The following is an 11,571-nucleotide window of genomic DNA, read 5'->3' on the forward strand; positions in this document are numbered from 1 at the left end:
TTACGTAGAGCAGCCTACGTTGAGGGTGTCGTCTTTATGGTGTCGTCACTAAAATAGCCCAAATCCTCTAAAGCTGCAAATGCCTTTTCTTTAATTAATTTGAACATTTGGATTAACTTGGAAAATAAAAATTATCTTGAAATAAATCCAAATATTTTGTGTCTTTAGATTCAGAGTATCATAATAACAAATATAGCAAATCCCATAGCCTAGACTACTCATAAAGGTTACACTCATGCAGTGGGATGTTGAGCCGCCACAAGATGGCTCTCTCTACTCAGTGTGATTGACTGTGAATATTGTGTTGACTGTGAATCCAGGCAAATGCACAGGGGACCAAGTAGAATATGGGCACAGTTTTTTTTATGGCCCAATGGTAGGCTACATAAATAATAACCAATTCAGTCATTTCACTACAGAATAGTCTAACCCATGACGGTAATTGGAATGTTTTTAAAAAATGTTTGCACACATGCTCACCTCTCTCTCTGGTTTTCATGACACCTGGGTCAAGGAATCTTTAGAACATCTGAAATGGTTTACAATTCAAGGTTATAAAAATTGCATTGTGACAAGATCTCAAAAACACCAAAGATCATTTTTACTAGTTTTGTCTTTTCCTTGTAAGGTACCAAAACATTGGCTATTGGGTCATACAATGAGCCGTGGTTTAGTTGTTCAATTTAAATGAAGTGTATTGACACTTAAAAATGTTGTTTTAAACATTAATTGACATTGCTTCATGGCATTTCACATTTTGAAGTTAATATTGCTTACATGTGTGCCAACATAAAGTTTCATAAAACCAAGTTTTTCTTCCTCTTCTTAATACATGCAAGGCAGTGCATGCAGATTGTAATCAGCATTCAAAACACAATATTAAAATGTCAGAATTTGTTCATCTTTATTTCAAATTAGGCATGTGTAGGTGTAATTCAGGACGGTAAAATAATTCAGCACATCCTGGAACAAGGTTGTTTAAAAAAAAAAAAACAAGAACAACAAATGTGTCATATTTGATAGCACTTACAGTACATGCCATATTAACACTCTAACACATTATTATCAGATTAACAGTCCACAATGGATCATTAATTCAGGTTTTCCATTTGGCACAGCTGGTGTATTTTTTGCAAACCTGATTGGATTAATTTAGGCCTACAACACATATCTTCTAATTCACCATTAATCTCTGTGCATGTCGCAGCATTTCATTGGAAAACTCAGTGATCATTCTCCATGCTTCTGAAGACTTTGCTGGAGTGCATACTCTTTTGTCTAAATGAGACTGTCACGTCTTCATTATCTGTGTCTTTTCATTGAACAGGAAACAACACAGGAAATGTTCATGCACAATGTGACATTAAGGCGTCTCATCTTTCTTTAAGCAGTTTAACTAAATTTTTCTTGTCAACTACACGATAATACATTCAAACTTGATAAACCGTTTAATTTGCCATGTAAATAAACACCACCTCATGACTCAAATTAATAATCAAAATAAATCTTCAAACTAGAGAGGAAACATGATTTTGTTCTGTACATCATTGTCTACTGACCGACCATATAACCTCCAACAAAAAAAACTCTGTTTAACTAAAAAATATATATAACAACAGATAAAAAAAGTCACTATACAGTACATAAAGGCCAATCTGGTCAGTTGGCAGACTCTATACTCCCATTGGAGGTTTGCATAGGAATTCCTGTGTCGTCGCCAGAGGCGTCACTCTCCTCCACAGGCCTGCTGTTGCTATAAGCACCCGTCTGCGACTCTTTTCTGTCCTCTTTATCGGCGCACTTCAGTGACAGACGCAGCCCCGAGTCCCTGAGGGATGACAGACGTGTCGGCGTGGTGGGAGTTCCCCCGATAGAGGCTCTTCTTTCTGAGAACGGAGAAGACGAGTTGTGGTTTTTGTAATACTCCTTAAATGTAACTTTGTGTGCATGTCACTCATTAAGATTTAATGAACAATATACTGGAATGTCTTGTTTTTATGTGTGCTGGGTGTTTTGATAGAGATACAATAGATTTCATAAAAAAACTCTAACACCTTCACTGAAAGTAAACAACCTATAACTTTCTTCACTCTTTATGTTCTGGCTGTAAAGATTCAGGGACGCAAGGGTATCTCCACCTGTCATCAACATAATCAAACACACACACACACACACACACACACACACACACAAACACACACAAACACACCTACACACACACCTCCAGGTCCGATGGGATGCATGAGTCTGTTCATCTGGATGTTCCAGTGCTTGACACTGGTGCTGGCCTGGCGTAGTTTCCTCTGGGCAGCCTATGGGAGATAGATCCATCATAAGACCAAAACCCTAGTACCCAACCCTTTCACCTGGGCACAGAGTTTGAATCTGATACAAACAGACGAAAACGATTCAGCATAGATGCCTTATTCTGACCATTGACTCCATAAAGAAACCTGTAATTCTGAAGCTGTTTCTACTGTCAATAGAAATAAAATATGATACAATCAACAAAAATAATAGAGAATAAAAAAATTAGAACCTCATCAAATCAATAGAAAAATACAAGCATGATGTTAATACAAGCATGATGTTAATACTGTGCATCTACTGATCAGCTAACCGCAATGTCCTGATCCACTCTGTGGCGGCTAGCCCTGACTTTCTCCAGCTGCTGCTGGGCCTCCTCCAAAGCCTTGGACTTGTTCTCCATCTCCTGCCTGAGCTCCTGCTTCTCTCGCTGGGTACGGAGAATGAAGTCCTCCTGCTCCTCCTGGAGGGTCAGCAAGGCCTTCATCTTATCCTCTTCCTCAGCCAGCAGTCTTGGAAAAGATGTGTCATAGTGAAAAAGTCAGTGTTTTGAGCACAAGGGAGTGAGGGTCTGTTTGTGATTGCTTTCGTGTGTGTGTGTGTGTATGTGTGTGTGTGTGTGTTTGTGTGTGTGTGTGTGTGTGTGTGTGTGTGTGTGTGTGTGTGTGTGTGTGTGTGTGTGTGTGTGTCAGGGATGGAAATTAGCACCAGCCAAATGCTGGTAAAATATTAGAGTGGCTTGTAGATTCCAGACACAAAGTAATATTTTAATATTGAGTGGCTGGTAAATCTGACCAAAATTTTGTTCATTTTTTAATTTCCACTCCTGGTGTGTGTGTGTGTAAAAATTTGTTTATCTGAGCTTGCGCCCTGAAACTGAAGATATTGTGTTGTGGGTTTTGATCTCTGAGGATTTGTGTGGGCAAAAATATGAAGCTTTCTCAACTGAAATAGATAGCATAAATATAAATTAACAGTAGTGCACCAAGACCATTAAAACTTTGAAAGACAAGATATCTGATAATACAAAATGTTCAATGTTTATGCTTTCCTTTGCTTAGCTATGATTCTTTTTCTTTCTAATGTTTTCTTGCTTTGAGTCACTCAGCTCAACAGCTCATGTGCATCTCTGGAGAGCCCACACAAACCACATATAGAGGCTGACAGGAAGCACTGTCAGTCCCTCACATGCAGAGAGACAGAGAGAAAAAAAGAAACAACATTTCCTGAGAAATAGACCCAAAAGGCGACTGCCATGTTGCTGTTGTGACACACATTTTATTGGAATTCATGCCAGTGATGATCTAGGCTGGCGAACAAGAGAAATGAATCCATGCAGACAGTGATTTGAATGCAGGGTAATGTTCTGCATTGACCCATGATGAGCAATGGGCTTTATGGGTGCTTTCCTTTAGCACCACATGTTTTCTTGCTGTGTGAGTGAGAAGGCAGCTTGTCGTAGCTGCACACTCATGCACAGGAAGTATATTGTTTTAATAGGGTTTTGTCCTGTGAGTTGGCCAAAGTGTGACCTAGCAGTATGTGTACATGCATACACATGAAATGAGTGCATGTATGTACTATATGTTGGTATGTGTGTTTGTTTATGTGTTCCTATGTGTCTGTCCACAGGTGTGGGCCTACTGTCTCTGAGTAGTTTTCATATCTTCACCACACCTGTGTGATTTTGTGGATACTGTACTGTATACAGTAACAGAATGTTATTTGAGTGAGTCAGAACGTGTGTGTGTGTGTGTGTGTGTGTGTGTGTGTGTGTGTGTGTGTGAGTGTGAGTACTGTGAGTCTGTACACCCCACAGTACATCCACCCTCACTAAACACACAGAAGTGCACCTTGTGGCTTGTGTGTTTGTATGTTAGAGAGTGTCCCAGGGTAACCTTTAATTGTCTGTTCAATTTAGTCTCTTCTCCTGAGACAACAGTTAAGGCACCCTAAAAACCTTTCTTGGTTTATGGGCAGATATTAAGGTTGTGTGTGCGTGCTTTAATGTGTGAAAATATGTGTGTGTGTTTGTGTTTGTGTGCGTGTGCGTGTGCGTGTGCGTGTGTGTATGTGTGTGTGTGTGTGTGTGTGTGTGTGTGTGTGTGTGTGTGTGTGTGTGTGTGTATGTGTGTATGTGTGTGTGTGCATGCATCTGTATGCATGTGCTCCATGTACTATATATACACTGTATATGCATGTATGTGTGTGTGTTCGCGGGGCTCCGTACCGGGCCTGTGTCTTGCGGCAGGCCTCCTCGTCCTGCCGGGCTCTGATCTCCAGCTGCAGCGCCTCCTCCAGCTGGACCTGCATGGCCTCCAGCTCACGGATCCGCCGCTGCTGACGCTCCGCCTCTGCCTCCTTAGCGGCCATCTCCGCCTGCATGTTTGCCCGAGCCTGACACACACACACACACACACACACACACACACACACACACACACACACACATATAACATGGCCCTTAAACTGTGCTCATGCAAGCAGAGATCTCTGGCGTCACAGTCTTCTGTTATTGTACCCTACACATCCAATCCAATTCAGTCAATAGCATATGTAATCTGAGGTGATGGGTGTCATTATGAACACATTGCTGGGCTACTGTTTATTTCAGACTTAAAAGGTCAGAAAAAGTTTTTTTGGTTATCATTTCATCCTACTTGACACAAGCACACCATCAAAACTGACTGTGCCCGTGCACCTATACTGTAGGTCAGTAAAGGACATTCCCTGTTCACAGTCAGAGCCCTGACTTATGAAACATTTCTCTTCCATAGCTGCTGTGATCTGCTATCCCCGAGAGCCTTCTCTCCAACTATTAGGCTCTCTTAATCTCCCTCCAAACTCATTCACTTGATTTAAACCATTCACCATCCCCGTCTCCTTCTCTCCTCTTCAATCCTCTCTTCATCACCTCTAGCTTTCCTTCTTTTATCTTCCTTCTTTCTACATTCCTCCTTTCCTAAACTCCTCTCTTTCTTGTTCTTCTCCCTCCTCCTCACCTTCCCACCTCCTCTTTTCCCTTTTCTCTCCTCGCCTCTTTCTCTCGTTTTCTGCTCCATCTCGCACCTGTTCCCTTTCCTCTGCTCTCTCATCCTCCTCTCCTCCCCTCCTCCTCTTCCCGTCCTCCCCAATTTTCCAGTCCTCCTCTCCCAGTCCCCCGACTCCTCCTCACCTCCTCGGCCTCCTGTAGCTGCTCCTGCAGGGCCCTCTGCAGCTGCTCGTGCTGCAGGCGCCTCTTCTGCTCCTCCTGCTCCAGCGTGGCCTGGGCCTGCCGTTGCGCCTCCTGCAGGAGCTCCAGCTCCACCAGCCGCTGCTCCCGCTCGTCCTGGAGGAGGCGCAGGCGCCGCAGCTCCTCCTCTTTGGTCGCGCGTCTCCTCTCGCGTTCCTCGCGCTGGTCACGCCGCCGCAGTTTCAGCTCCCGGTGCAGGGAGGTCTTCCCCTCCACACACAGTCGGATGGCTGTCTGAATGGCTGGAGGGGGCAGAGAGGCAGAGAGTGAGAGGCAGGACCGTTTCACACCGGGAACATGGTGTGAACGTCGCGTGTCTGTTGCGTGTCAGTTGCGTGGCGGCTGCATGACATTTTCTATGTCTTTGCTTACCAGAAGCGTGTCTGATACGGTGCTGCGGCGGCCTCTGCCAATTAAAACGTCTCTTTTTCTCACATAATTTTTTTAACGTCTCTTTTTCTCACATCATTTTTTTTTCACTGTTTTGAATGGAAACGAAACGTACGAATTCCAGAGTAATAAAGTGGTTTCCAGAGGAATCAAAAATTAAGTAAAGATATCAAAAATCTATATGTGGTAGAAAACAGTTATGAATTGGAGGTATCCCACTGTATGAGGGAATTGTTATAGGCATGTATTTATTTACCTGTGGTCCACTCTTGCCTCTGTTTGGTGTCAGGTGCGCTCATCTCATAGGTTTTGGAGAGTGTCTTGACACAAAACATACATCTCTTTCCCTCCCTGTCTGGCAGCACCTGCCAATGAAGAAAACTCTTAAAATTAAAGATTGACAACTGTTGTAAAATTCAATCAAACTGATTTAATTCACTGGTGACATATACACCGAGACAAAGTGTGTAGAAGATCTACTGACTAAAAGAGTCTGGGTTTATCCAAACCAGAAACCATTACAATAATAGCACAAGGTGCAAGCTGCTCTCACTGTCTCAGGTCTGCCTTCGCCATGCACGGTGCACAAGACATCCTTTCCCCCTCACCCCCACACACATAATTATTTACTTAGACAAATCTGCTGCACAACACTTACAACATTAGCATTATTTATTATTTATTGCTACAAGAGGAGCTGAAACCAATGTTTGCTTTCTTTATACACATAGAGTATAATGAGGTGTAACAATAAATTAATCATCATTAATCATCTTTTGTAAAACAATCCATTGAAACTTCATATATATCCCCTAATGGATGTTTTAGCGTATGTCATCATAATGTAACGTTGCATGAAAGTACCTCTACACAGCAGTTTTGGTCCATCTCGATGACACCTTTACAGTCTTTGCGGTCCTCACTGGTGTAGTAGGCCAGTGAGCTCACCTTCAGCGAAAACCATCGCTCTGTCCAGTTTCGACGAAGATGGCCCTTCTTCCACAAGTATCCCTAGGAAACACACACACACATATGTACGCACATACATACAGGCATTCATTCATGGACACACAGAGGCATTCACACATAATCCGGTCCATACTATGCTACATGCATCTACGTGCACATAGAAAGTCAGTACAGTAGCAGTTGAGTAATCACAAAAAAAAAAAACAGTTAAGGAACCCACAGTGAAACCTTAAAACATTAGCCTAGAAATCTAGACGCACCCTAGCAGCAGCAAATGTTATTTGCTGCCAGGGTAGTCTAACAACTCTCCGTTGGCTTGCGAGCTGGAAAAATTAAACTTCGATCAGGCCAATCACATTGTGTTTAGAGTCGGTAGGCGGGCTTAACATAATGATGGCAGAGTTGCGACGGTTCGGCGTGAATTCCCTGCTACTTGAAAACAATGAAGATGGATGTTGCTGTTGGCAAACAGTGTGACACGAGTTAAGCTTTTTTTAAGTTGGCAAAAGTTTGAACAACTAGCCAACTAGCTCCGCTGGTGGGAAAACACATGGGACTCATGAGTTGTACAGTAGCGCTATCCTATTGCGTGCAGAGGAAATTTGAAAGTCAACCGTTTATCCCGCCCCTCGGACTGAGCACTGTGAATGGTGAGTCCCCAGACCCTACATCTTGATGTGGGTCTGGCTCGTCAGGCCATTAAAGCATGGGATTGCTTGATTTACAATGAATTACCTCTTTCAAAGTATTGCCCACTATCTCGCCATAGACCTCTTCAATCGCCATGGTAATGGATTCTCTATCAACGCCTCTTGTGACAACTCCAGAATTCATCAGATCCAGGAAGGCCCAAACATTGACGCCACTCTGCATGTCATTCTGGCAAATGAAGTCCTCGATGTCGACACAGCTCAGCTCCACACTCATGGCCGAGCAGATCTTCTTTATCAGGTACTCCACCTGGATAGTACAGGTCTTATTTTACCATGGCCACACCAACACATAACAATCATATTTACAATACCTAAGCTGACCTGACATCATGGTAATTTAAGGTATTTTTGGTATCAATTCCTTAATCTGTAGATTTACCCTGTTGTAGATTATGCAAATAGAGCTTTATTGTTGACTCCCTTTGGTTTCCTTAACTTACTCACCTCCTCAGGGACCAACACCAGAGGGTACTTGTCCTCAGACAGGAAGTTAAATAGACACCAGAGGTGGAAGGCATCATTCTTAGATAAAGCGCTGGAGCCATGTTTCTCAGGATGGTAGTTCTTTGTAGAGCAAAGCGTCCAGCAGAGCCTGTCGACCTCCTCCTTCTTGAATGTCCCTTCCACAGCCTAAAATCAAACAGAGTGATTTGTTATGTGACGCACACAAAATAATGATTAGTGGTGTTTAAAAGTTTGTGAACCCCTACATTTCTAATACTCTACTATTATCCTAATACTAGTTTATAGCATTAATAAAATTGATAAAGCAAGAAATAACACAACACTGACATTAATGTCTTCACAACTCTAGTTTTACCTCACTGGTGTGGCATATGTTATGACCTAAAATGACTGAATGGTCTGATCAACAACTGTTAGAAATGTTTGTTTGACATCGTTTTTGCTAACAGGGTTGGGTTCACAACTGTTTGAGTCGTTCAGTTCACATACTTTTCACTTTAAGCCCATTTACTGTAATCTAGCATAAATGGATAAATAAGTTTTGCTGTATATACTTTTCCAGTGTTATTTTTATGACTAAGATAACAATCTGATCACATTGTATGTCAGATTTATGCTGATTACCAATGATCTCTAAATGGTTGACAAACTTTCCAGTACTGTTGTAGTTTACAGGGGTGGATGCAATCAGCGTTAATGATACAGAACACGTCAGTCTGAACACGTCAGTCTGCTATTAATACATCTGCACAACAAAGTCTTTCAAAAAGGAACCTTTTGTCCTTCCACATGAAAGAACTAAAATGTCTACTTAGCACCCTTTACAGGAACTACTTAAAAGCTTACAGGCTAAAAATGTCTATATTGCTGCTGGGGTGTAAGCCAGATAGCTTTTCAAGACTTTACATTGTATGCTTCCTTATTTTGTTACCCATGAATTTATCATATTTGAAGGTGTCATTCTTTTTTTCAGTAGGACTTTTGGGGACATCAACATCAACACGGCCAAAATAAGACTTGGTTATATTAACATGCTACATGTGTTTTAGAGCACCTTGTCTAGGATGTAGGTGTTGAGGTAGGGCATGTAGCCTTGACTTGAGACAGGCCCGTCATCATCGTCCCTGAAGTGCAGCTCCAGAGCCTGCTTGTCATGGGTGATGCACAGGGCGGTACATAGGTTGTGGGAGAGGACCTGAAACAACACACATAATGCAGACACATCACCATGGTATATGAAAGAAACTAACAGCAAACAAATCAAACTGCCTTAACTAACGAAACACTCATATCAGTTAAATTCATAGTTCATAATACCAGATGTTCCATAAAACTTCTTTTGCACAAAGCACTTGGACAAGTCTTCTCCACACACACAGAGGGAGAAGGTAATCCTTTATTCTGAGATGTGCCATATTCCATTAATGGAACCCACAAACACACAATGAAGGATTTCTTTAAACATGTCACATTAGTCATTAACTAATGACACCAAAATGAAAGTGTTTCCATTTTTGTGGCACCAATTCTAAAACCAGCCCGCTCGTGGTTGCAAATGGTTTCAGAAACTGATACTATTTATTTTATACTACGACTGGCTATTATGTAAATACACATGGAGCCGGTTTCACAAAGCTATTTTAGACTTGTCTGTGGTGTTACGGCAGTCTTACTTTGCATATACTTCTAGTGTCTTATTTTACCCAGAATTTGTTGCTGCAAAGTCCAACTTCAGATATTCTAGAACTAAACTGCTTTGTGCAACGCTTTACTTAGATTGTTATCTGAAGTCTGTCTCATAGCCATGACTTAAATCTTGGTAAGGCCTTTGCAGTGCATGACAGCACTGTGCGGGGATCAGGTTCTGTGTGTGGAACAAGGCCTCTTTGATGGCGGGTTCAGGAGGTCTGGCCTGACTCACAAGTCCCACAGTGTGACAGGGATAAGCCTCTCAGTCACTGGCCCAGATCTGTGTGTATGAGCCCCTTGTCACCTTCGACCAACACACACACACACACACACACACACACACACAAGCACACAGAGACACAAATACACATATACATGACAGACAGACAGACACACACACACACACACACACACACACAAACACAGACACAAGCACACAGAGACACAAATACACATATACATGACAGACAGACAGACACACACACACACACACACACACATTCTCTTAAACTCTACTATGTGCCTACTCTGGCACTCCCACAAAAAACATGGCCTACTTACTGTAATCAAGCACACAAACAAATTGTATTTTTTTTCATTCTCCCTTACAATGATTTTATATGATCATAATGTGCTTACATTAATGTAGACAAGTTTATGACAAAAACTTACATAAGAGACCACTATTGCCCCATTTTGTGTCTCTAAATAATGGATTTCCCAATGATTTGTTATCTGCTTATAAGTCTGGCATGTATACATAGCCTAACTCATTTTCTGCCATGATCTGTTATATATTTCTTAATACAAGCAAGTGTAGTGGCTAAACCTTACCATTACTCTTTATTTTTTTGTGTTATGCACTCTCAGTTTCAGTTTTATGTCTTCTGTAAGACCTGGTTTTGCATCCTGTCACATCACAGATCGCATCAACATGTAGTAACAACAGTGCACCACAACTTTCAAATAAAAACAACACCAAAAAGCTAGCAAATCAAGCTTTGTGAGAAGACCAATGCCAGGAATATGTAGGCTACCTAAGAGTGGTAAAATGAAAATATATTCTTACTTTCAACCTATCTAACCAATTTCAAAAACAATTCCATATAACCTACAGGCTTAATTAGCCTAGGCCTACAGTCTAAATTTTCTAAAATAATCTCACAATAAACAGTAGCCCTAATAATTAAAATAACGCCATTTAAGGACATTTTTTCTTTAATTTCAAAATCTCTCCCAGGTGTGGCGTCTTACAGTCACATAGAATATCACAAAGAGCAAAGAAATAGATATCCTACACAAGTGACACTCCCCTCATTACACGGGAGTTATAAATAATATCGGCTACATTTCACCAGTGCCCTTTGCCCTGCGCGACATATCCACCTGTCCCTTGACTAGGCTACTGCCTACCACTGACCCCTCACCTTTAGCTGGGACTTAGACACTTTGCCGCTCTCTCCCACGTCTAGCGAGGTGAAGGCATGCCAGATTGACTTTAGTAGTTCCGCGCGAAGCTCCATAACGGTCGAAAGAACCCTCAGTGCATGTTGGTGTTAATCGTTTGTTTTTCTTTTCTTCTTCACCTTCTTAACCACAGCTTCTCTTTTTTTCTTTCTCCCCGACCTCTCTTAGCAAGCCTCCACGTATCCTGTCAGCTGCAGAGCTCCAGCGCCACCCATGGTAAGCATCACAAAGCTCTCATCCTCAACCCACTTCACTCTAAAAAAAAAGGCTATTACAAATGTATTACACTAGAGGGTGCTATTTGCATGAATTTGTAGTTGAATCTCTAGAAAAGTAACA

The 11,571-nt window shown here is 41.8% G+C and overlaps 1 protein-coding gene across 2 annotated transcripts; it reads right to left on the bottom strand.

The window, feature by feature from the left end:
- Nucleotides 1-879: 879 nt before the first annotated feature.
- Nucleotides 880-11,371, bottom strand: def6b (DEF6 guanine nucleotide exchange factor b). 2 transcript variants are annotated; one of them, XM_042088870.1, is made up of 11 exons: nucleotides 11,193-11,371; nucleotides 9,131-9,271; nucleotides 8,056-8,241; nucleotides 7,634-7,858; nucleotides 6,794-6,940; nucleotides 6,186-6,294; nucleotides 5,483-5,781; nucleotides 4,538-4,704; nucleotides 2,621-2,819; nucleotides 2,210-2,312; nucleotides 880-1,886 (listed from the first exon to the last, which is right to left on the bottom strand). In XM_042088870.1, the coding sequence occupies exons 1-11, from the start codon at nucleotides 11,286-11,288 to the stop codon at nucleotides 1,660-1,662; spliced, it is 1,899 nt and encodes a 632-aa protein (XP_041944804.1). In that variant the 5' UTR covers nucleotides 11,289-11,371; the 3' UTR covers nucleotides 880-1,659. The 2 variants fall into 2 exon arrangements, with proteins under 2 accessions (XP_041944804.1, XP_041944805.1); XM_042088871.1 differs by having other exon boundaries at nucleotides 2,222-2,312; nucleotides 11,193-11,369.
- Nucleotides 11,372-11,571: the final 200 nt, after the last annotated feature.

Source organism: Alosa sapidissima, chromosome 4, assembly GCF_018492685.1.
Source record: "Alosa sapidissima isolate fAloSap1 chromosome 4, fAloSap1.pri, whole genome shotgun sequence".
Lineage (NCBI taxonomy): Eukaryota > Metazoa > Chordata > Actinopteri > Clupeiformes > Clupeidae > Alosa > Alosa sapidissima.

Coding starts and splice junctions, on each gene's coding strand:
- def6b (XM_042088870.1), bottom strand. CDS start 11,288: ATGGAGCTTCGCGCGGAACTACTAAAGTCAATCTGGCATGCCTTCACC. Junction 6,941..7,633: donor TGGGCAATACTTTGAAAGAG/GTAATTCATTGT, acceptor TGTGTTTCCTAG/GGATACTTGTGGAAGAAGGG. Junction 1,887..2,209: donor ACCTGGAGGTGTGTGTGTAG/GTGTGTTTGTGT, acceptor CTCCGTTCTCAG/AAAGAAGAGCCTCTATCGGG.